Genomic DNA, 26488 nt, shown 5'->3' with positions numbered 1-26488 from the left:
TTTATTTTTTTATTGTAAAAAAATGTACTGATTTTATAAACAAGTCACAGAATAAGTGGGTTGATATGGAGTTGACCCGTTTATCAAACAGGTCGATCCGGTAGTGACTCGAATCCGATTGTACAAAACTCTAATTCGCTAATTTCGAGTTAATTCGTAACAGGCTCGCAAGTCGTGTAAAAAATTATCAGTCTTACCTGTCTATTTAATTCGTGTACTTTCAATTTGAACAAATTATCCCCCCTCCCCCTAAACATTAGCTATGTAATAAATCAAACTCTTTGGTTGGTTTGTAATTTGAATAGATAGTAAAGGACGAATATATCATTTAAGGTTTAATTATTTTAGGTTTGACGTACAAATTGTAGTAGAGGGTTTGATGTGTTACAACTCTAATGTGCAGGCCAGGGGTTAAACTGTTCGCATTGATTATCTTCTCTCTTTTCATCAAATAGTTAAAAGAAGTATTGGAAGAGTCTACAGCTTCAAAAGACAAAGAAGAAACACATCACTTTCATTTTTTCTTTTTCTTTTTCCTTTTTTTTTTTTTTTTTTTTTTTTTGGTGAATAAACTTATGCTTTTCTATTTTTAATCTATTAGCTATGAAAACAATGGCTAACAATTTGCCTAAATTAGTAAAATAATCTAAATCTTCCCCTTTTTCTTCTGTTTTATTGAAAAAGAAGTGAACAATTGATTAATTTTCACTTTATTATCTTTCACATGAAAGATGCTTAATACATTGAATGGTTTAAATTGTTATAGAAATCCCTTATTATACGTAAACTACATGAGACCCATTAGTTTTGACAGGCAATAACGCCCTATTCTCTTTTTAAAACTAAGTTTTCTAAATCTCAAAGCATTTTCAATATTATTATGAACACAAATTATTCAAAATTTTACCGAGGCAAGTATAACGTAGCTCCACCCTGAAGTCCTAATTCATGATGGAAGGATGGGATTCTCACATAGTTATATATTGCAAATTCCTTCATAACTTCAAGAGCCTCATGCAGCATCTGCAACCCATAGCTTTCGTTTGTTGAAATTAGATGAACACTGTCTCTCAGTAACAACAGTTAGGTCACTGCCTTGTTCTCAATCTCCTCCTCACCTAATGTCTCCAAATGCTTTTTCAAGTGTGGTTGAAGGCAAATGGTCTTACTGGGTGTTTTCCAGTTTGGCTAAACAACAGCAACATAAAATTACCTCCAAACAAATTTCTATTAGCTAAATGAAACAAAATGAATTTACAACAAATATTTTATAAAGCCGGGATATAAAGCAATGGCTTAGGGCAAAATATGAAATTTGTAATGAGTAAAATTCACAAACACTCTATACTTGTGGTTGCACATGCTTATCTATGCCGCCCATCACCTAGGAGGAAGCTCTGACGCTTGACCACTCGGGGAAGGATTTGATGAATTTGAAGGTATTGGTCCATTATCTTGAGAGGATGGACCACCCCATTTTTGCTCTACATCAAATGGTTCTAACACGTGTACCGCACCGTCGCTCATGCCTAGTGCGATCTGGTTAGGCTCTGATGGATGAGCAGCAACGACCAAAGGATAGACCGGGTTGCTGCTGTAGAATATTTTTGTCAATAAATAATGCACTACACTTCAAGCTTTTAATACATCAAACAGAGTATGGTGATTACGTAGCAACATAGGAATCTGATTTCAGCTTGAATCACTAAATGGAAAGCTTTCCTATAATAGTATCGTTTGCTCACCTAGCAGCAAAGGATGGTATGTAAGCAGAAGGTGCTATTCGACATCGGATCCTTAAGCTATCCGCATAAAAAACTCCAACAGCACCATCATAGAAAGAAGCATAAACCAGTAAACCATCACATGAATATATTGCACTTGAGATGGGAGCAGTAAGTATCTCTTTTGGAGACCATGACCACTGCAAGAAAATGGATTGGCAAAACATCACTAAAAAAACCATTCAATATTGACTGCAATTAAACATTGATTATCAAGAAAACAAACTCAACGATATGACTAAAAAATTCATATAGATAACATATGTTAAGAGAATCTAATCTTGTCATCAGTTAAAAATTTTTGCAAAATGATCAATTCACTGAACGCCTCTTACAGTTATAGCCTCACAGATCACGTCTATTATTTATTTACCATGTAAATGTTAAAATGGGAGATACATCGCCCTACATTCTTTTGCAATCCAAGGAATAATTGTCCCATAGAAGAGCATTGAACCTCGTTTGGTGCCAATTTACAGGTACAGATTATCTTATCCACAAAAATCCAGCATAGTTAATGGATCTACTATCTACTCTCCACAAAACTCCCTCGTATTTAAAAAATAAAAAATAAAATATATGAGAAACTTCACAAAAGAAAAATTATTTGCTTCGCACATTTGTTAACCACTTATATCAATGCTCTAACCCAAAAAAAAAAAAAGATAAACGGCAGACTTTAGAGTCGCCTAATGTAAACTAGACCTGGGGATCACCAGCATTGGACAAATCAGGTAGAACAGCAATATGGTCCTTTAAATATAACATGTTTTCAGGTACCAAATGACCATCAGTAAGCAACCAGGTAAGACTCCAACATAACTTGGAAATGTTATTTAAATAAATAAGGGAAGAATGATGAGGCACTGCCAGAAGACACCTTAAGTTAAAGCTTTGAGAAAAGCCTACTAGTTCCTTCAAAGTATGCAGAAATTTATATTAGAAAAGGATTTTTTTTTTTTTTTTGCGAGGGGCGGGGGGAATCTACAAAAAGTGGTACTTTATGGTTCAATAGTTGTGTCAATCTTGATGTAAGAAAGTCAGCCATCTTCAGATAACCTCAACTGCAAGATAATTTTGTCGACAGGATATAGACAATGAGTGAGGGACTTGGATTCCAAAAGTAGTACACTTGGATACTGAAGATGGGTAACTAAATATTACAGTGCAGCTGCATCAAGCAGAAATTCTGAAAGAGAAATGCTTTTACAGATTTTTAACTGCATACTTTCAGCTCAATTTTTTTTTTTTTAAAAAAAAAAGGAGAGGATTTCTCCAAAGGACTATTTTCCTTCAAGAGGACTGTGTCTAAAAGTTTTTAGATTTAATTTGCAGACTGCCTAGTACAAAGGAAGAACATGCCGGCTCAATAACAGCCTAGTGTGTGCATGAACCTGTGAACGTGTCAGAAAGAAAAATGAGAAAGGATTGGGGGAAGGGGGCTGCCACATGGTTCGACCAAATCCATGATTTGGTTGCTGCTTCTGCCCTCCTCTCCTTTAAATAAAACAGCCTTTCTGTACCTCCCTCGGGAAAAGAAACCCCTCCCTACATTATTAGCTTGTTTTACGAATTCCTGCTTCCAATAAGCTGAAATAGTACCACCAACAAAAACAATTCTAATAAATTCTTTAATGATGATGATAAAGCCAATGTTGCCAAAATTTCTAAATGTGCAAAACAAGTATAGTTTTTCCGGCTAGGTAGGCATAAATACTGGTGAGGATCAATGCGTCCTCACCCCATTCTTCCCATTTGTATCTTTTTCTGGTTAATTGATAATTTGGTTAGCTTACCAAAAATTGAAGGTGGTGAGGATCAATGCGTCCTCACCCCATTCTTCCCATTTGTATCTTTTTCTGGTTAATTGATAATTTGGTTAGCTTACCAAAAATTGAAGGTAAATACTTAATAAGGCAATATGAGACAAGGACAGTAAGGTGAAAACTTACTGAGAGCAAACAGTCAAGCTTGCTGTCATACACAGCAATTTGACTTTCATGTACAACTAGCAGATGCGCTTGATCATTATGAAACTGAACTTTAGTTTCTCCAACTAGTGGGGATTGGCGACCAGCTGGTGCTTGAATGAACCTTGATTTCTTCTTCTCCCACACATCAATGCTCCATACACATAACTGAAATTCAATTGATCAAATGTAAGACACTAATTATCAAGCAACTTATAATGCAAAGGAGAACTAGTAACAGCACCTCATCCTAATCACTCAAATCCAAAGCATTCAGTCATTATAATATGCCGTGTTTCAGTTTGATAGGCAACAAAACTCTACTCATGATTTCTAGGACTTCTGGTTACAAGTTTTGGTTGAATTTAATAGAGGGAATTTCGCATTTTCCCCTATTGTACTTGTCCCTTTATTTTCTAATAAAGTTCTATTACTTACTTTAAAAAACCATTTGATTCATAGTGGCAAACATACAATGAGGTTTACCTCAGGACCAATCTCATATTCAAAGTGTTAATTCAATATGAAAGTAGGTTAGGACACTAAGGAGAATTCCACCGCACTTGTGAGAGAAGTTGTGTACAATCTCACTACCCAACAATTACTGTAGTAAGGTTCTCTCGAGGTCACAGGAAGAGAGACACCTAACTAGAAGAACAGAAAAGATCTAGAAAAACTTGAAAAATATTAAAATCAAAGCAGCAGCCCAAAGGTAAAGTGTTTTAAAGAAAAAAGCTTTTAATTCCACTGATGTCCATAGCCAGGGATTGCCGGTAAATTAGTAATACAAAAATAATAATAATAATAATAATAAAAACATTCAAAAGAAATCACTCAACTTATTTCAACCAAACAATTGAACATAAAAAGAATTCATAACAAATTATCTGAATTTGATATTTATTCAATAAATTCAACTTTTCTGCAAAACTATTTCAATATCCAACTCCACAGTAAATTGACATAAGTTTATAAGTTTTCTTATCCCTTTCAAATCTTAAGCTCAAGCTTACTTTCAATTAAGCCGCTCTTCTCTTGGCTCTTTGTTCCTCCAAATTTTGGCTCCTCGTGTTTAGAGTTTGTAAATGTTTGATTTGTAGGCATTAGTAAGGCCCGGACCTCCTTTCTTTTCTATTTTTATTATACACATGCATCAACCCACGAGTGTCATGAAAGGGAGGAACTGGAAAAATGCATTTCCTTGTTTGATTCTACATACAGTCATTAACCATCCCATAGCATTCCTATATATTAGACCTGCAACGTTAGTTGGTGTCGACATCCACCTTTTCGACACTATGCACCCCAAATCTTTCTAGAATAGTCAGGATAATCACCCTTGGAAGGGAACAGAAAAATTCTAAACTAATGTCAATTTACTGTGGAGTTAGAGGTTGGGTATCAGGAATTTGATGGTGTTTAATCGTGCTCTCTTAGGTAAATGGCTGTGGCGCTATGGGCTTAAGAGAGAGGCTTGGTGTAGAGTAGCGATGGATTCCAAATTTTGTAATTTATGGGGAGGGTGGTGCTCTTTTGAGCCTGTAAGAGTCTTTGGGGTGGAGTTGTGGAAGAATATCACGGAAGGGTGGGAAAAACTTTCCACCTTTACTAGATTTGAGGTGGGGGATGAGTCCAGGATTAGCTTTTGGCATGATCATTGGTGTGGGGAAGCAGCCCTAAAGGTAGCTTTCCCGGTTTTATATGGTCTTGCTTGTGCGAAAGACTCCTGGAAGAGTGTTTGGCGGACTCGGGCTCCTTCTAAGGCAGCCTTTTTTACATAGTTGGCGACCCTAGGCAAGATCCTCCCATTGGATAATCTTAGGAGGCAGCACGTCATCGTGATGGACAGATATTGCATGTGCAAAAGGAATGAAGAATCTGTAGACCACATTTTTCTTCATTGTGATGTGGCTTCCACTATTTGGAGTGTTTTTTTCAATCGCTCTAAGATGTCCTAAATTATGCCTAGACATGTTATTGATCTATATGACTGTCGGTGGTCCTCTGACAGGCCTAGGAGTGTTGCAGTGTGAAAAATGGTGTTTACATGCCTCTTTTGATGTTTATGGAGGGAAAAGAATGATAGAAACATCGAGGACAGGGAGAGGACTATGGGGGAAATTATTTCTCTATTCTTTGAAACTTAATATATTTGGACGGCAGCGTATGTGTCTCCTCTATCAATCAGTTTTAGTGACTTTCTTTTTCATTTTGCCCTTTTTAGTTAGGTAGTTAATTTTGTATACTTTCTGTGTACTTAAGAGCACCTTACGCTTTCAACAAGATTGGTTTTATTACTTTTTTTTTTATATAAGTAATATCATTAGAAAAACGCAAAACGCAATCAAGTACACAGGGAGTATACAAGAGAAGCGTCTAAGAAGAAAAAGAAAAAAGAACAAGAAAATCATTAAATCTAATCACTAATGGAGCTAGGAACGCAGCAGTCCAAGATAACAAAGAAAAAAAAAGTAATGAGCCCCTTGATTGTCCTTTCTTTGTCCTCGAAATTTTTATCATTTCGTTCCCTCCACAAGCACCACAAAAGACAAAATGAACCATCTTTCACACAACAGCACTCCGAGAGCAATCACCCGTCCACCAGCAAGCAAATAAATCTACAACCCAAAGAGGCATAACTCAAGACAGATTGAAGCAGCTAAAGATATTATTCCATAAAGCCATTCCAAATGCTACAGTCATTCCAAAAGAAAAGGTTCTGATACTACAGTCATTCCAAATACTCCACATTAGGCATATAATGGCACTACCTGCCAGGCTAAACCACTCTTATGGTTCCTGCCCCCTCTTCTCCAGCTAGCAAACAGCTCAAGCAGGCTGTTCAGCATGACCATGATATATCAAACAAATGAAAACCATAGCCTATAAGCTGCTGAATAAATCAGCAAATGATGCATAAAAACACTAATTATGAATAAATTGCCATCTTCTACCAAGATTATCTGCCATAAGAATCCTTCCAAAGCCACAGACCAGCTGAAAAATGGCACCATAGATGGAACTCTTTGCCTATACCCCTCAAGGCATTATAAAAAGGCCTAAAATCAAAGTTCTCGATACTAGCTACTACGAGTCCGCTTGCCACTTATGATCATCACAAGAGCAAGATGCTTCAATGTCTTGGAATGTTTAAGCAGCATTCTTGCTAGAAGGATTTTTTTAGGAGGCCCAGACACCTACCGAATATCCCTGAAAGAAGGAACAACATGATGAAGGCAAAGCGGCAAAGGCATGGGGGAAAAACTGGGAAGAGAACAAAGAGATCTCTGAAAAGGGAAGGCAAGGAAGTAGTATAAATGTCAAAGAGGAGTCAAACCGCTCTCTGAAAAGGGAAGACAAGCCTTATCCTTCCCACTCCATCAACTTGTTACACATAAAGAATGCAACTGCAAGTTCCATTTTATCTTCAGCCATGGCAATCAATTTCAGGGAGACATAAGATTTAAGTGTAATTTAAAGCATTTATGGAGCTCTATTCCATTTTGATGAAATCATTCTTTTCCATGTAGGGGATAAAGATAAGATTGTAAACTGATACTCCTCTTGAACTGAAGCTCAGGGTTGGTAACAATTTGAGCGTAATCGAACATGTAAATTTGAATTCCGCCATTGGGATTAACATTAAGGTTGAGAAATTGCTTATGCTTTTCTATAATTATTTTTGGAATGAACGAAGAAATTTCAAACAATTTTAACTCGCCTGGGGTAATGGTAGAAGTCATTAGCCTATAACTTTCTTTCTTCGTTTGAGAGGTCCAGCCTTCAGAATTTTGAATATCTGGTGGTGTAATAGTTTTTTTTTTTTTTTGATAAGTAAATATCTGGTAGTGTAATGGTTATAAAAGGTATGCAGTTAATTACTTGTTAACGCTAAAAATAACTCTCATCCATATACTCAGGCTAATGTAACTACATATTTTTGAATCCTATGCTTGGAGTCATTGTCTAGTGCAATAGTAAAGATCTTGCGCTGTCAAGTGCAGCCAGATTCTTGAGAGCAGCCACTTCATACGAAAGTAAAGAAGTTAAAACCATGCTTAGATCTTCCCTCCCAAGACCCTGCTTTGAAGAGACTAAAACTAGGAACTGGCCTTCAATAGAATACAGAAATTGTATATGGTTTTTCTGCAGCTCGATTTAGGTAACAAGAGGATCATGTTACTAAGCCGATGGTCTGTTGTCCAACACAGGACCCTAAGTTTGGTCAGGTATATATTTAAAGTTGAAAATGGCCACAACACCATTGTTGTTCCCACCAAAGTCGGGTCCTGAAGCAGAGATCTAGATAACCCTTTACATTAAAATTCTAAAAGTGAGACTGATCAGCCAAGAATTCATGTTGTAGAATGTATTGAAATACTGGAATATAAATACAATCAGCCATTAACCTGTGCATCAGCTCCTGAAGAAACCAGAGCATTTAAGGTTTGCGAAAATGCAAGCCCTGTAATCCGATTCTGGTGACCCTTGAGTTTGGTTTTGACCTGCAAGCAATATTCAAGCTTTAAGTATTTTCTATGGTCAGATGCCACTAAGAGGGCTTAGGGCCTTAAGTGGTGGATGCTTATATGATTATAACAGTTCTTATGGGAATACATTAAAACCTTGATTCCATTATAACAGAACAACCATAAGACTTGACCTTTTCCTAATAATTAATGTTTTGCCATAAATGATCACATTTCCTTCATGAACATAAGTTTAAAGACCAAAAGAAAGTTACAAGTAACCACAAATTCCATGCACTTATACAGATAAAGATTCTGAAGTCCAACTTAAATTTTGTAACTTGCATAAACAATATGATAAACTCAATGATGTCATGTACTTTTCAAGATTGACCACAATGACATTAAAATAATGTACAATTAGTTGATCTTGAAACTTCTAAAAATCAAACAATGGCATGACTTTGAAAGGATGAGTAGGCATTAACACTAGCAATGAATGAACCATACAATTATTCCCTAAATGAAACAATAAAATTGTAACTAATCAAACATGAATTACTAAAAAAAATAGAGGCCAACAGAAAGAATGATAAAAACAAAAGAGCTGTCTCACCTCATCAACTCTGACATTATATATTTGAATAGAAGAATCCTCCATTCCTACAGCAATGATATTATTATCTTGAGGGTGGAATGCCAAAAAAGTGGCTGCAGGAGGTGGGGACATAAATGTTGCCATGACCTGAACAGCAGTTACCAGGTTAATGTGGTAAATGTGAAGTTGTTATAAGAATTTGATTGCATAGTAGCCAGCTGAAATTAAAATTGGTGAAGAACAAAAAAGAAACTGTATATTTTCCAATCCGGAAACAAGCAAAAGTAGCATTAACAAACCTTAAATGTCATCATGTTGAACAAAGAGACCTTCCCACCAGATGCAGACATGACATAAGAATCATTTTTAGATAGAGCAATACATGAAGCAGACTCTTCAGCTGGTTTATTTTCATTTACATCATTACTCATAAGAGTTCCATTAGGAGGCTGCCACAACTGTGGCACAACATATGCAGTAGCCTGAATATTTCCAGGGTGAAGAGCCATTAGAAACACCACAATGCACATATAGAAAGCAAACCTTTCCCAGTGGATTCCTTTCACTACATTAGCCATTAGAAACACCATATATACGAGGAAGAAATTCTTTAGATAGAAAGCAAACCTTTCCCAGTGGATTCCTTTCACCACATTAGCCATTAGAAACACCATAAACATATGAGAAAGAAATTCTTTAAGGTAGAAAGCAAACCTTTCCCAGAGGATTCCTTTCACTACGTTGCCATTTCCAAAGTTTGTGAACAGCATTGGAAGCAAGGGACAGTAGAGCTAGGCCATTGTTAGTGTAGATCAGTCGCACAACCTGCAATTTGTGAATCCTTATTCAAATGACATAGGAACTACAAAAAGAACATGTATTTTACTTTGTACATCTAAAAATATTATAAACCAAATCAATAAATGATTCTGGACTCTTAGTACCACTCTCAGGTTATCGTTATCATCACAATTTAAGTTTATGGCTTTTTTACATGAACAACATCTCTAAGGCGTGAACAAGTATGTTTATATTAAGTGCATGTAGAAAGTGCAGTGTCATCAGAAGGACAATCAAATGTCCCTGCTCTCTTTTCCACCTTCTGAGGTTAATGATTTTCCTAAATAGCATAGTCTACAACCTATTTCATTAACATCTCTCTCACCAACTAATGACAAAGTATATAAAACTTGGAATGTAAAGAATAATTATTGTTACTAGACGTTTGCTCTAAAGCTGTTAGTTGAAGAATTCAAGAAGCTTGTTGCGTGTCAAAACTGTACTGGAAATAAAGGGGAAAGACACTACATTAGTGGTAAGCTCATATTTGTCAAAGATTGGATTGCACACTGTACTAGTAATGTCAAAAGATTGGATTGCATACTGTACTAGTAAAGTCATCAAAGTATTTTACTCTTTCCAAAGAAGGGCAAGCCTTATATCTGAATTGGGCAGTCCAAGGTAAGACAACTAAATTTAACTTTTAAAGTAATTGGACAGAGACATTTGTATTGGTAGACTCCAGACTATACGTTAGGAGAAATCAATGTCTTGACCAGTTATCTCAAGTATTAGGTGACATTTTGATGTATTGGATTGCATCACCAGTACTAGTAATTATTGACAAATACCTTATTGAATACATTGCATGACAAATTTATAAAAAGCAACACCTTAAACTACTTCTATCGAATGGTAAGCATATCCCTCCAAGCACCCCTCGTGGGAAGATTAAATAGAATAATAATGGGATTCCAGAAAAAATTGGTAAAATTTTCTTCAAATTATTTCGTCTCTTTCAATTGGCTAAATGAATAATTGAAATAAACTTCTGAAAGTAATGACAAATGTTTAGTTTTCTAATCTAGCAATAAATCTTTAGCATAGAATCAAATTATAGTATATCCAATCAAGCCAGTAGCAGATTCAGTAAACTTTTTTTATCAAATATCTTCATAATAAACTTAATTCAATTCATTTCTTTATTTCAACATAGGTTTTTCAATGCTTTAGCAATTCCTTAAGATCCCATTAGACATTATTTTTTGGCATAGCAGTGTATCAGTTAGTACAAGGTTGCACCCAGGCCCACACCTTTTTTGATAAGTAAATGAAATTTTATATAAAGAAAAAAAAAAAAGCGTAAGGCACCCCTCTAAGTACACTGGAAGTATACACAAGGAAACGCCTAAGAAGGCAAAGAAAAACGAACAAAAAAATCAGAAAAGCTAATAGACACGGGTGACAAAAAAGCCTCCGTCCAAAGATACAACAAATGTAAAAACGATGCAACAATATTCTCCATGGAATTCTCCAAGTCTTCAAAACACCTAAGATTTCTCTCCTTCCAAACACACCAAAAAATGCATATAGGCACCATCTTCCAAACTGCAGCACTCCTTGACCTACCCGCCTTCCACCAACAATAAAATAAATCGACAACTCTCCTAGGCATAACCCAAGACATACCAAACCGAGAAAATACATGATTCCACAAAGTAGAAGCCACATCACAATGAAGAAGAAGGCGGTCCACAGTTTCCCCGTCTCTTTTGCACAAGTAGCATCTATTCACAATGATGATCTTTCGCTTCCTGAGATTATCCGCTGTAAGAATCTTACCAAGGGCTGCCGACCACGCAAAGAACGCCGCCCTTGAAGGAGCCTGAGTCCTCCACACACTCTTCCAAGGGAAACAACTACCCTCACCGCCGGCCAAGGAGCTGAAATAGGATTTAACCTTGAACACCCCTTTCTTGGAAGGGACCCACCTAAGCCTGTCAGCACGATCTCTACTCACCATGGCTAAATGTAACACATGAAAGAAGGATGCAAAGACACCCACTTCCCAGTCATGCGCCTCTCTAACAAAGCTCACATTCCACTGGATAGAGCCACCCAAAACCTTCATATTATCCGCAACGGAAGCATCCTTCATCCGAGCAATACCAAAAAGAATAGGAAAAGCTTCCTTCAATACCCTATCCCCGCACCACAGATCATACCAAAATTTTGTCCTAACCCCATCCCCCACCTCCAATCTAGAGAAACCAAAGAAACTCCCCCACCTTTTCCTGATATTCTTCCACAGCCCCACCCCATGAGCACCTACAGGCTCGCGGGAGCACCACCCACCCCACAAACTACCATACTTGGCATCCACCGCAACTCTCCACCAAGCTTCTCTCTCTATTCCATACCGCCACAACCATTTACCTAACAACGCTTGGTTGAACAATAACAAATTCCGAATACCCAACCCCCATCTGAAATTGGGGAACAGACTTTCGACCACCTCACCAAGTGAAATTTAGATTCTTCACCCAAACCACCCCAAAGAAAATCCCGTTGTAGCTTCTCTAAGCGAGCGGCAACACTCCTTGGGAGATGGAATGGAGACAAAAAGTAAGTAGGCACATTGGCTAAGGTACTCTTAATAAGGGTTACTCTACCACCCTTAGAGAGATACATTCTTTTCCAACTAGCCAAACGACGATCAATCTTCTCAACAACCCCGTCCCAAATATGAGTAGACTTATAGGAGGCCCCCAAAGGAAGACCAAGATACTTAACCGGCAAAGTGGCAAACCCACACCCTCAAATGTCAGCTAGCCTTTCCGCTTGATCAACATGCCCCACTGGAATTAAATTTGACTTAGCCAAATTAACCTTCAACCCTGAAGCTGCTTCAAACAGGAGGAAGAGACTCCGCAAATTAAGTAACTGAGAATCAAGAGCACTACAAAAAATCAGAGTATCATCTACAAACAGAAGATGCGAAAAATCTGCGTCACCTATTTTAAAACCTTCCAACAAACCCCCACTAACTGCAACTGAGATCATATGGCTCAAGGCTTCCATCACAAAAACAAACAAAAGGGGTGACAAAGGATCCCATTGTCTCAGACCTCGAGAGCTACGAAAAAACCAAAAGGGGAGCCATTGGTTAACACCGAAAACCGCAGAGTTGATATGCAATGAGCTATCCACCTACACCATTTTTCCCCAAAGCCACACCTCCTCAACATATACAAAAGAAACTCCCAGTTAACATGATCGTATGCTTTCTCCAAGTCCATTTTGCAAATGATGCCTGGAACCCCCGATCTAAGCCTACTATCAATGCATTCATTAGCAATAAGAATCGGATCAAGAATCTGCCTTCCTTTGATAAATGCGCTCTGAGATTTGGAAATGACCTTCTCCAAGACTGACTTCAATCTGTTTGCTAGAAATTTAGCAATAATCTTGTAGATGCCTCCCACCAAACTAATAGGCCGGAAATCTTTGATGGAGTTAGCCCCTGAAACCTTCGGAATAAGAGAAATAAACGAAGCAATCAGGCTCTTCTCAAACAGACCTCTGGCATGAAACTCATCAAAAACCTTCATAATGTCCACTCTCACGACATCCCAGCACGCTTGGAAGAAGACCATAGAAAAGCCATCAGGACCCGGTGCCTTATCACCATTCAAAGCTGACACTATCTTCTTGACCTCCTCCTCTTCGAACGCTCTCCCCAACCAGCTAGCATCAGAATCTGAAATAGAATCAAAGGAAATACCGTCCACCCTAGGCCTCCACCTACTCAGCTCATGAAATAGCTTTTGATAGAACTCAACCACGTGATCGCCAATTTCTGTCTTATTAGAAGAAAGAGTATCTCCAATCAATAAAGAGTCAATAGAGTTGAACCTTCTATTTGAATTTGCTATGAAGTGGAAGAATTTAGTACACTTGTCCCCTTCTTTTAACCACAAGACTCTAGATTTCTGCCGCCAGCTCACCTCCTCCAAAGCTACCTCCAAAGCTATCTCCAAAGACTAATCCTTCGAAATTATCTATATTTCCTTTACATGTCTTCCTATTGTATGTCTTAATTAATACTCTCATAATTAACCAGTGCATTTTACCAATCACATCAGTTATATGCTATTGGGTGTCCTCACATCAAACCTGGGGTTCATGGTTGGAAGCAACGGATTGACAGTTCATGGGCAGTTAGACATATTGCAAAATGCCAATCCTACAAGCATTTATCAAGAATACACTATCACCAACATGTAGACACAAGGCTTTCAACAAAAAACTTCATCACTTGACAATCATCAACATTACCAAGTTTCCTCCCATGACACGTCCAACATATTAAATGAATGTAGTTGCTTTTGTTAAAGTGTTCCACATCACCAAAAGATACATGACCCGGGGACTTTATAAGTCATGGTGTCTCCTCCTCTCTCAAGGCGTCTTTTGAGAGCGAGTTAGGCCCATGGACTTACATGGTATCAAAGCCGATTCTTTGGACAATGATAGGCCTTTTCCTCCCGATGTTGAACACGTGTTTAGCCAAAGTTACCACACGTGAGGGGGCGTGTTAAAGTGTCCCACATCACCAAGAGATACATAACCTGGGGACTTTATAAGTCATTGCGTCCTCTCCTCTCTCGATGCATTTTTTGAGAGTGAGTTAGACCCATGGACTTTTACAACTTTATTAAATAAATTACATAACTATCATAAGATAAAAAGGCATACAGTTCTCCAGGGCCAGATCCCAAAATTTTCATAAGCAAAAGTATTCCTTCCCAATATAAAGTGAGTCGCCCCAAGCAACTTATGACCATTCACATTCTCAAACCACCTACCTTGCCTGCTGTTACGGGGTCGGGCAATCGTAGAACCTTGAGTTGTGATGCGTCCACAACATCAGATATTTTCCAGCTCAAAATCTTGCCTACATCATCTGAGATCCGTGGTTTGACATCAAGTAGCCTGCTGCTGTCCATGGTACCCTGCAGCGATGTCCTATGAAAACTTCAAAACTAGGTAGCACAAACAATTGTATCCAACTGAAAAAGATAACACTTACCAGATTACTAATGGAGACAGCAGGAGGGGTTCTATCAGTACGGTCCACTATTGGAGTAGCAGCAGGAGAAACATTTGTAAAAGGACCTAAAGAGTTACCAAGTAGGGGCTGCCAAAAAAAAAATGCGCTTAAGAAATTGAGTTTTGAAATCTCGATAGCAAACTAAGAAAGTAAATTTATAATGAAATCTTGCAAGAGTAAAATCTTAAAGAAACAAGAGAAGACAACAGCTACATAAATGAATTCATTTAGCATTGTATAAATCAACTAGGCAGAACAAATACAAAGTAACAAACAAACCCACTCTTTAAATCTGTCAAGACAAGTATAGGCCTCCGCAGCCAAATTGTAATTAAGCTATACTTAGGGAAGGATATATATCAAAGATCCAACAGAACCATAACATTTGCTTTTGGTAAAAGCTAACAATACTCATATCGGATAGATATAGTCAACTAATCAAAAGTTAAAAAATTATAGTCTACAGCTATTATCATTCTCAAATTCCATCGGCCACATAACAGCAGGAAAACTGAATATTGCATAAGCTATCCCCATGTGAGGGAGTAGAGCTAAGTTCTAAGTGAAAAGAAGTTTCTAAGAATAGAGTCTATCTCTAAAAGTTGTACCTAATTTCTAGTTAAGTGCTTCCTCTTGTATTCTTCATATGTACCAAGGGGCTCTTGTATTCTTCATATGTACCAAGGGGCGCCTTACGCTTTTAATCATACGTGCCAATTACTTATAAATAAAAACTGTACCTAATTAGTCAAACTCGAAGTAATATTATGCAGGGCAACATCACAAGCCTGCAACCCAAACATATTTTAGACTTAACAGTATAGCTAAGTAGATCACACAGCTCTGGTGAAGCAATCATCAGGATTTTTATTTTTGCCTTCAACAGCAGTATGGTTACGCTCCTACGTACCATTTTCAATAGCTAGTACATTCAGAATTTTTTTTTTGGACAAGTCATTCGGATTGTTTTTTTATCTTGGAATACAATCTGCAAAATGGAATTCAAGGTCGATGGCATGGCATCACAAAGCATATGGCAGTAATCAACACTAATTTTTTATTTTACTTGTGTCAACTCCAAACTTCTCGCCCAATCAAAATCAAAACATTTCAAATAGTGGGAAACATATTATTTAGGGGATTTCTGTACAAAGAAACTCCATCCTACAACTCAGAAATGGAGATACCCCATCTCAATTAGCTATTGTCTGTAAAGACTGGTATTTAAACACTGAAATGTAAATACCGGTATTTAAATATTGAAGTGTAGACTGAAATGAAAATACTGGTACTTAAATACTGAAATGAAAAGACTGATATTTAAATACCGAAACATAAAGACTTGGTATTTAAAGATAATCAAATATAAAGACTTGAATATAAAAGGCGGCATTTAAAAATTTGATCTTCTGAGTTTTCGAGGTTCAATTAATTAACAGACCTATGAGGATTCACATATGTGACAACTCAAAGTGGTATTTTATTCCACCCATATCATAGATTTGCGTAAACTGCAGAATTATATTTGGTCTTAGAGCAGGCTTTTTTTTAAAGGTAAAGAGTATTCTTGATAGTTTTCTTTCATGTATGCTTCCTATGTACTTGGGTTTCACCCCTTGCGCTTTTAATAAATTTACCTTAGAGGAAACTTCACTTAGCCTCCCGAAGTGTCATGGTCTTTGCAATATTAACCTCGAATTATCAAAAGTTGTAAGGTTAGTATCCCATTTTTCAGCTCCTTTTAATTTCACCTCTACCGTTAGGGTTTAGGATTACGGCAAACGGGGTGAAATGTCTCTTATACCCCTGTAAAATTTATAATAATACAAATTTACCTTTTAATTAAAAAAATTAAAATTAAAATTAAAAAAAAAAAAAAAAAAAAAAAAGAAAAAGAAAAAAGAAGTAAAACAAGAGAAAAAAAAAGACCCACGGCTGCCGTGTGTAAGCAAATGTTCAGTTTCTTTTCTTTTTTTTTAATGTATATACAGTACGGGGGTATATGAGGCATTTGGCATCCTCTGTTAAGATTTAACAAAAAAATTATAACGGAGGGGTGAAATTAAAAGGGGATGAAAAATGGGATACCCACATTGCAGCTTTTGACCATTCAAGGTCAACATTGCAAAGCCAGTGACACATCCGGGGGTGTAAGTGAAGTTTTGAAAAAAACAATTCTTGATAGCATTACTCTGTGACAGGCGACATGACATTGTTGCAAATTTGCAATATACTAGATATAACTCAACAAACAAAAGCACAGGACTACCTTAGAGTTGATGGGTTCAGAAGGGCCTTGATTTTTATCAATAGCCCTGCTCTCTAACATTCTTATCAAGCGCACACCATCACTGTTGGCTAAAATCTTGATTCCATTGTCACTAGTCGTGACTGCCAACAACGACCCCTCTTTGTTGAATCTAAGTCTAGAACTAGCCTGCAAGAGAAGAATAGAATGAATTGTGGCTACTCCATCCTTCAATTTGAGAACCAGTAGTTAAATGAAAAGGCAACAGAAAACTAACAAGCAATCCACCATCTGCATCAACAACCATCAACATATTTGTATTGTCCATATCCCAAAACTTAATTTGAAAGGCATCACCAGCAGCTAAGAATCGGTTCCTGGTTGTGTCAAACTGGACAACACCTAAGGAGCGCTTCTTGAAACCAGAATATGTCCGCTTTATAGCTCCCTCGCTCTCATTCCACTCAACTAGATGCGATTCACCTTCTTTACTCGTTCCACATGAGAAGAGCCTGAAAGAAAAAACAGAAGTATCCTCATAATTAATCTCAGTGATGGCACTAGTTATAGTAAAAATGATAACCAAATTAAGTGATCAACATCAAAATTAAATAAAACAAAAGGACCCAGAAATAAGCTGCATACTCCTTTGCAGTTCGTGCTGGAAAATGAGCTGAAAGGGTTTTTTGTGCAGTTTATGCTTTCAGATATTTCAAATCATAAATATAGAGAACTCGAGATACAAAAATAGAGAAAGATGTTAAACAAATATTAGCCCTTTATAATCTTTCTAACTGGCAAGTTTTACCTGGTTCCATCTGCACTATATGCCATCATGGTGCACCAAAGTCCAGGAGCGTCATAATCCACTCTAGATCTTAGGCAATCATACAGCCAAGCTTTGATTTTCCCATCAATGGAAGTAGAGAAAATAAACTGCACATAAGGACAAAAATTAGCTGGAAAATAACCATGCAGAAGATAAAGTCAGCTGGAAGATATAAGATTTCTTGATAATGAATGCTATCTGATCTTTCCAAGCTGCCAATGTATTACAGAGAAAGTTAGTGCACTCTTCATCACAAGTAAGCTCGTTAAAATGCTAAACACGTAGAAAGCTAACAACCAAATTGTAAATGAAATTACTTGGATATTTTCTTTGTGATGAGGACAGACTGAGTATACAGGAGCTTCATGGCCTTCAAAAGTGTACTGTTTACATCCAGCTACAGCATCCCATACCTGCCATATGGAATATTATAATAAGGATACCTAACTTTCTTATTTATAGGAAATATCAAGTTCTTAGCCAATACCTTAATCATCTTATCATCACCACATGTGACAATACATAGTTGCTTGTTGGGATGGGCAAATGCAATGTCATTAACACCACCAATGTGAGCATCGATCTAAAAGATGAGATAATCAATTAACAGCACCTTTCAATAGCCAGGGGAGAACATAATATCCAGGGCAGGGGGCTTACCTCCAAATGCTGTCTTAGTTCTCCAGTTGAATTGTATGTATATATTTGAACAATATGTTTTGAGAATGCAACACCTAAACGATGCAGAACACAGAATTAAATGCACAACGATGTGATCTAACAAATAAGGATATAAAATAATCATGAGCCCCAAAGTATCTACATACCAAGCATAACTCCGTCTGGCCCCCAAACACATCGATTCACCGATAGTGCAGCATCATTGAGCAATGCAGTCTGGTAGTATAAACAAAATTAATTTGAAAGGAAAATTACTTGCTATTTCTAATACTCAATTCTTATATTACAAATAGCATATACGGTGGTGCTAGCTTGCCTGTTGCTAAAATCACTTGTTATTGCACCAGAGGAGTTGGAATTAAATCCCAACTTCACTAGTATTAGAGGGTAAGCCTGCAGTTTTTGTAGTCTCAAGCCTTAATACGAAACAAGGCTCTTAAAATAATACAGGAATTTAGTGATGGGTTACTTGGGATATTTTTACGTGGAAGCTAAGTCTTATGAGATTAGGTCAGAGATTGGGAATGGTGATGTTCGATTAATTGGTCTAATAATCGTGAGAATCAATGTTGGTCCAGAATTTTATTTTTTTTGATAGGTAAGAAAAGATTTATTAAAAAAGCGTAAAGGCGCCCCTTGGTACATAGAAAGTATACACAAAAAACACAAAAAGCTAACCCGCAACAACTAACAAAAAATGGAAAAAGAACCCCAGAACCTAAAAGAAAGAAAGCCCAAAACAACCCACAAAAGAGCCCAACCAGACACGAGAAAAAACCCACAAACCCGAGAGAATACCCACAACCCACCAAAGCACACAATCCTACAACATGCGGGCCTTTCCTTTACTACGCCTAGAGGAGACTGAGGCGTCGCCATAATTTATGGAGCTTTGCAGATTCAATAGCTCCCTCTTGCCTTTTGACTTTTGGCGTGCTATCATCTTCTCTCGCAAAAAATCTTCCTCCATGGCGTCCCGAATAACCAAGGCCTCCTCCTCAAAAGAACCATCCAAAGCACAATCCAAGGGTAAATCATCCCAATAGTCTTCGTCCTCCTCCCAAACCACAATCTCCCCATTATGATCAAACCCGACTGGCCAATTTCGAGATTGGGAAAATCCATTTCCTTCAGCGGGAAAAGGAGATAGGCAACCTCTCGGGGGGGGGGGGGGGGGGGGGAGGAAGGTCCAACCTCTCGGGGGGGGGGGAAGGAAGGTCCAACCAACCCGACCTCGACGACCTTCTGCAGCGATGTGAAAATAACTGGCACCTTCGGGCGAGGATTGAGAAATCCCCTTCTTAGACCCTGCTTCACTGGAGGCTCTGTAACCTTCTTCACTGGCGGCTCTGCAACCGTAACCTTTTTAACAACACAGCCAGCAAACATCTTCATGGCTTCCAAGGAATCCGAAAATAGCTCACTATTCCAATTCATAGAATGCCCTTTCCTTAGTTCCTTCGCCCTCCGGTAATAACACTGAAAAGGCTTAGAAGGATGATCGCAACTTCTCACCCAACCCAGCAACTCCATCAAGAGACAAAGGGCAAAACCGGGTTGAGGAATCTGAAGTGGCCTCAACGAAATGAACTTAAAGACAGCAGCCGGAGAATGGGCCGGAGCTGCCGGAAAATTAGGATCCAGAGTCGGCATTGGAGGAAACCCAAAGACTGTAGAGGCTAGACTAGAAGGAACCGGAGTCACTTGCAATCCACTAGACCCACCCCCGGAAGAAGACAGAAAAGGAGCCATCCCACTAGTTGTCGACGACAAGGGAATCTGCCGAAGAGAACACCCCAAAGTGACTGGCGACACCAGACCCACTCCCACTGGGTCGGTCCTCGAACACCTTGTCGACCTATCCCCAGTAAAATGCAACCCCAAAACTCCCCAGAAGTTGATTTCAGCAACATCTCTGAAATGATTCTCGCCGGACAGACGGTTTTGGAGTTTGGCAGAAACCGGCCCAAACAACAACCTAAGCATTTCCGATCCAAGCCTGGGCCAGTTCTCAAACGCCTTGTCGACCCACCCCCAATAAAATGCAGACCCAACATTTTCCCAGAGGCTGACTTCGAATGGGAGGCTCTGGGTCTCAGCAGAAACCGGCCCAAGCCAATGCCTGTGTGTTTCCAACCCAGGCCAGACCCGAAAAACCGCCCCATAAACTTCCCAACTTGGCCCATGGCCAATTTGAAGCTGATTACCAGCTGTTTCCACGTGCGCAAGTTCGAGAATTTGAAATTCAAGTTCTAACTTGGGAGAGACTTCTTGCCCAGAGGTCGGTGATTCTGATCTTTGTCCAGAGGATCCAGCGGGGGAGATTCCAAGGAATAGCAGTCTACCACCATTCTCTGGTCTTCCTCTGCAAACCTCACCACCAGAAGAAAATCACATGACTCCGCCGGCGAATCCCTCAATCTGGAAGGAAGAACCCCCACACTAGACACCACCTTCATGGCAGTGATCGGGTTCAACATCAACACCTCTGCAAAAGAGAGCCCAGTCCACTTCGTAGCCAAACCCAAACTTGTCCCTTCTACCTTCCCAGCCTTCTATTCCAACACAGATAATGACCCGAGCCTGCATCCCACCATGGCTAAGAGGTAATCTGCCGCCTTTCTCAGTTCGCCGGAGAACTTGTGCCATGCCCATCCTCAACTACCCTCAAGGATCAGAATGAAACCTTCCCGGCCACCCATCCCGAAAACTGTCGCCTCTAAGAAACGGCCAGTTTTGTTGCCACCTAACTGAGCAATCAAGACTTTTGACCCTTCCCTGAATGACTTGACAAAATCTTGCTCTATCGAGAAACCCAAAAGCCCTTCCATCGTCGACACAAGCCACTCGGAACACTGGAAGCTCAAGATGACCTTGCCGGAGAAGTTTTTTCTTTTCTCCTCCACCCTCAACACCGCCGCCCCATCCAAAACCGAAAAGACAAAAGCCTTGTCTTCTACTATAAATCGCTTATCCATCTCGCGACACACCCAAAACACAAAACAGCCACATCAAGGCATCACATCGTCGCCGGAAGATAAAACCCACCCAACCAGAATGATAACCGGCTTACGCCTCTACGGAAAAGTGCGACCCAAAAAATGGGACAGAATTGATAGGTTTCTTCTTTCTTTTGATCAAGAAGAACAATTTCCTGATGTGGTTCAAATAAGACTTCCTAGAATTTGTTTGATCATTTTCCATTATTGGTCGATTGCGGGGTTTCGAGTAGGAGAAGTCGGCATTTTAAGTTTGATAATATGTGCTTGAAGTCAGAGGGCTTTGCGGATCAAGTGAAAATATGGTGGAAGTCATACAATTTTTAGGGTTCCCCTAGCTTTGTGTTGGCTCGTAAATTGACAGTTTTGAAAATGGAGTTGAAAAAATGGAATGAAGATATCTTTGGCGATGTTGGGGGAAGAGGAAAAAGGAGTTAGCAGATGGTATTAAAGAGCTTGATATTATTGTAGAAGGTCGATCGTTGATTGAGGAGGAGAGAAAGAGAAAGGAGTATTCTAGGGATTTGGATAGGCTATAATTCTTTATGAAGAAGTGAGTTGGAGGCAAAAATCTAGGGCGCTTTGGTTGGCATAGAGTGATAACAATACAAATATTTTTCATCGATGGCAAATTCAAATCAAAGAAATAATACCATGGATGCTCTAATAGTTAATGGGTCTTTATCTTGAGATTCTACTGAAATAAAGGAGCACATAATGCAGTTTCATTCTCAACTCTACTCAAAACAGTTTAGTTGGAGGCCAAAGCTGGATGGCTTGTCTTTTAATTTCAATGATGAAGATGAGGGTTCTTGGATCGAAAGAGAACTTGAGGAGAGTGAGGAATATGAAGTGGTCAGATATCTGAATGGTGATAAGTCCCAGGGCCCTAACCGATTCTCATTAGCTTTTTTTCAGATTTGTTGGGAGGTTCTAAAAGAGCATTAATGCAACTTTTATCTCCCTAATTCCTAAGAAAGCTAGTGTCGTTGATATTAAGGGCTTTCATCCTATAAGTTCAGTGGGTAGTATATACAAAATCGTATTCAAGGTGCTAGAGAAAAAGTTGAAAAAGGTGTTGGAGAAGGTCATCTCAAGTTCAAATGGACAGTCAAGGCTCCATCAAGAGTAAGTCTCTTTGTGTGGACAGTGGCTCTTGGAAAGATTCTGACTTTGGATAACCTGAGAAAGAGAGAAGTCGTAGTGGTGGATTGGTGTAGCATGTGTAAAAGGTGCAGAGAATCTGTAAATCATCTTCTTCTCAATTGTGTAGTGGCAAGAGATTATGGATTTCGATTTTTAGCCTTTTTGGAGTAGAATGGGTCATGCCTAGAAGGGTGATAGAGTTGTTGGACTGTTGGAGAGGTAAGTTGTAAAGTTGTTCTATCTTGAAAGTTTGGAGGATGTCCCCTTCATGCTTAATGTATTGTAAAAGGAGAGAGCAAAATGCAAGGTGTTTTGAAGATCGCGAACTTCAGTGGAACTAAATTCATCTTGGTCAATCGCTTTATGTATGGACAGGGGCATATAATATCTCACAATTTTCCAATTTTTTTTTTTTAATGTTGGATGTTTGTTCTTTTCTCATTAAAGATGTTTTATTTTATATATTTCTTGTGTATTAGGATTGCGCTCTGCGCTTTCAATGAAATGCATTACTTATCAAAAAAAGTATTCGAGGGTTTATGCACTTAGGGGAGGGCTATCCCTCATTGTCAACTTTGACAAAAGAATCAAAAAGGGCAATTCGAAATCTATTACACTCCAAAAAAGATGAGAAAACAATACCTGCAATGCCATAGAAGCAGTTGAGATATCCCAAACCTTGAAAGGCTTATTTGCCAACCTTTCCCGGGATCCAACTTCCCAAATGCTAATGTCACCAACATTTGTCCCAACTACAAATAAATAATCGATTACTTTGATAAATGGACATTAAATATTTGGTGGAGAAAAACATAAAAATTCTACTACAAACCTAGAAGAATAGTGTGTTGATACGGATGGAAGTCCATGCTCATGACATTAGATCCTTGATTGAGGGTCCGTACAACCGCTTTAGGAAGGTCATCTTGTGAACAGACATTAGGAGTATGCATTACACCAGGAAAGGACACCTATAGAGAACATAGGTGAGCATATACTTTCATAAGCAAAAACGAATAGGACAACAAATATAATATTCCTACAAGGCCGAGCAGTACTTAATAAAGTTAGAAAGCTAGAAAATTGAGCTTGAAAAACTGTCTTATCCATCCACACCTCGTCAGACTGGCCTGTACGAATACGCTTTATCACATGCTCAGAATCAGCAGATTGATAATCCATGCGAGTTACACCAGGGGGGGTCCTTGGGTGTTTCAAGAATGCAGCTGTATACATCAGAAAATAATCACTAAAGCAAGTAATTCTACAGTCAACTATGCCAGAGGAGAGATAGAATCCCTAAAAAACATTCCAAACACCCCTACCTGCACTAGAAGGCTGCATAAGACCAGGTGACCCTGCTGCTACAGCAGCATGTGGTAAAGAAGGATTGGTGCCTGACATCCACCCAGCAATAGCACCAGGAGATGGGGAAACAACAGGCTGAAAAGGCTGCACAATAAGAGGCATTGCAAGAATTATTTTCTGAATGCTGCTGGTGTTCCCCCCTCTCTCTCTTCTAGCAAGAAAATAGATGGAAAATGCTTACACCATGGGCACCAAGGGGGGGAAATGCCCCAGCCTTAGGCATTGGTCCCATCAGGGGACTGTTTGTGGGAGGAGGACGAGCTCCATTACTAGTTGGATTGCAAGAATGATCTATGAAGAGAGTTTTAATATCGGGGTTTGGACGAGGATTCTTGCAAAGCTGATGCTGCCAATTTAAACTGAAATTTTCAAATAGAGAAATGAGTCAATATTTAGGGGAAATCAAGGTACAAGTCTTCATTTGAATTAATTTTTCTGATAACTAGCGAGTAAGAAACATAACAAGTGCTTATACACAAAAACACCAGTTAGTAACCAGAATTTCAAATGATTCATTGACACATAGTTGCATAGTATATCTAACTAGGGAAATGTAGGAATAACCTCTGGTTAATTAAAGTCCTTAGTCGTGAACTCTTGAAGGTTGGGAGCACAAGCTTATCACGAAACAATGGGTTTGCTTCAATAAGCTTTTTAAGTTCTATGAGCATAATGTTTCTAGCGGATTTTGTGTCTCCATACTTGGAAAGCTGCTCATTTTGCCTGATGATGCAAAAGAAAGAGGAGATATAAATTAGGACAAACCATATTGCAGATCATCCAAATTAAAAAAGAAAAAAAAGGAAGCAAGGGTTAAGTACCTAAAGTTTTCAAGAGTAAGCAAATGAGTTATCTCCTTGAAAAGTTCCTCATTAAAGGACGCAAAAACCTTAAGGTCTTTGACAAGAATCTCAACAGCCTTTGCTCGATCCTGCCTGAGCGAAAAACAGATATTACACTGAGCAATGCTTTGCGAGCTGATAACCAGTAATGATTTAAAAGAGCTCCTAGAAATTAATAAGGCATGTTGACGGCAACAATTTTAAATGCTCACCTATCAAGGGCTTCCAAGTACTTCTGTTTCCTAATTTCAAAGAAAATCTTCATTGAATATCGGTTGTCTTCTGCCTTCGTGAAGCCGCATAAATAGCGCTCCACTTCATCCCACTCCCCCGCCTGGACCTGATCCTCGAAATGTTTCATATTGAAGAAGAAGCCAGACTCTTGCTCTAACCTAAAAGTTCAGAAACTCATTACAAGCACATACATAAAAAGCACAGTCCATTGCAAATCTGTTCAAACCAAAATTTCTCACGCTCCATTTTGCTACCAAAGAAAGGCAGAAAGAATAGAAGCCAAGGTACCTCGATTCAAATTTGACAGTAACATTCAAGAAAAGCGTGGGCTCATTTTTTTTATACAAAAATAGAAAAATAACCTCTTTCCTCCTCGTTTTTTTTTTTTTTTTTTTTTTTTTTTTTGGCTAAACGGAGCCTTGGATATTTTTGAAGTATTTTCTTTTCCAAAGTTTTCACAGCAACCTACCAGAGACTAGGAAATAACAAAACATACATAATTATTAATGACTACAGGACTTACTTATGAACTGCTTCCTTGAATTTCTCCTCATCCAAGAACTGCAAAATCAAAAACACCAACTCCCTACTCAAGGAAGACATTGTCCCCGGTAATCCTAACGGCTCCAGCGCAAAGATCCAACGTCAACCCAAAGCGTCTAAATCCACCTCAATCAACACAGGCTGTCCCGAATTCCTCTTTCAACCGGTAAAGGTTGATAATTTGATGAAAACACGATACTCGGAAACTATTTCTTCTTCGCCTTTCTTTAGGTACTGAATTTTGCTTCAAATCATTTATCGAAGACCTCGCTTTGAGCCCCAACTTATGCAAACATTCCTCCAATCAAATCAGTACAAGTAACGCCTCCATCTAAACAACAAAAAAGCCAAATTTTAGAAAAGCAGAAGAAGCACAATAAAACACAGATACCCAATAAAAACAACACCAAGACAAACCTGTTTTTCAAGCGAACCAACCCCACTTCGCATAAACCCCGAATAAACCCTAATATTCAGCTCCTAGCACAAAGATCCAACACCGTGAAAGCTTAATTTATATGCAGCCAAATGTGAAAGCAAAACAAATTCTAGAGCTTGATTTTCCACCACATGTTTCATAGTACATGGTAGTTTCTTTGTTCATTTCTACATCAAGAAAGTGAGGAAAATACATAGCCTTAATAATCTTCAGAGAGTGGCAAAATGAACCATTTCCAGGATTAGGGTTTTCCAACCTCTCTTCTTCTTCTTCTTCTACTTTACTTTTTTGCGTCTCCCCACTATGCGCTTTGCAGCTAACACTGCAACAACCCTCACTTTCACTCTATCTCTTAGTGTCTAGAAAATGTTTACTTTTTCTCTCTTATATGCTTATGACTCTTTTATCTCTCTAGGACAAGGACAAAGTTGCTGTTTGTGTTTGC

General features: G+C 38.6%; 1 protein-coding gene across 6 annotated transcripts; it reads right to left on the bottom strand.

Moving 5' to 3' along the window:
• Positions 1-1209: 1209 nt before the first annotated feature.
• Positions 1210-26488, bottom strand: LOC133853253 (protein TOPLESS-RELATED PROTEIN 2-like). Of its 6 annotated transcripts, none has more exons than XM_062289585.1 (27): positions 26237-26488; positions 26022-26084; positions 25585-25935; positions 25040-25219; positions 24807-24920; positions 24550-24708; positions 24167-24344; positions 23943-24069; positions 23734-23843; positions 23450-23588; positions 23260-23369; positions 18619-18688; positions 18452-18525; positions 18279-18374; positions 18109-18204; positions 17771-17898; positions 17240-17474; positions 16984-17151; positions 14694-14801; positions 14470-14616; positions 9536-9646; positions 9121-9303; positions 8840-8968; positions 8164-8259; positions 3737-3922; positions 1746-1924; positions 1210-1594 (listed from the first exon to the last, which is right to left on the bottom strand). In XM_062289585.1, exons 3-27 carry the CDS (start codon positions 25662-25664, stop codon positions 1381-1383), a joined length of 3417 nt encoding a protein of 1138 aa, XP_062145569.1. In that variant the 5' UTR covers positions 25665-25935; positions 26022-26084; positions 26237-26488; the 3' UTR covers positions 1210-1380. The 6 variants fall into 6 exon arrangements, with proteins under 6 accessions (XP_062145569.1, XP_062145572.1, XP_062145571.1 ...); XM_062289588.1 differs by having other exon boundaries at positions 25585-25929; XM_062289587.1 differs by having other exon boundaries at positions 26274-26488.

Source organism: Alnus glutinosa, chromosome 1, assembly GCF_958979055.1.
Source record: "Alnus glutinosa chromosome 1, dhAlnGlut1.1, whole genome shotgun sequence".
Taxonomy (NCBI): Eukaryota; Viridiplantae; Streptophyta; class Magnoliopsida; order Fagales; family Betulaceae; genus Alnus; species Alnus glutinosa.
The sequence above is the reverse complement of the archived record's forward strand: the minus strand, read 5'-3'. Positions and strand labels throughout refer to the sequence as shown.

Excerpts from the sequence above, each read along its gene's own strand:
- LOC133853253 (XM_062289585.1), bottom strand. The coding sequence starts at position 25,664 with ATGTCTTCCTTGAGTAGGGAGTTGGTGTTTTTGATTTTGCAGTTCTTG. Across the intron at positions 3,923-8,163 it reads CTTCAGGAGCTGATGCACAG|TTATGTGTATGGAGCATTGA; the intron begins GTTAATGGCTGA and ends ATTGAATTTCAG. Across the intron at positions 1,925-3,736 it reads AGCTTGACTGTTTGCTCTCA|TGGTCATGGTCTCCAAAAGA; the intron begins GTAAGTTTTCAC and ends ATTTTCTTGCAG.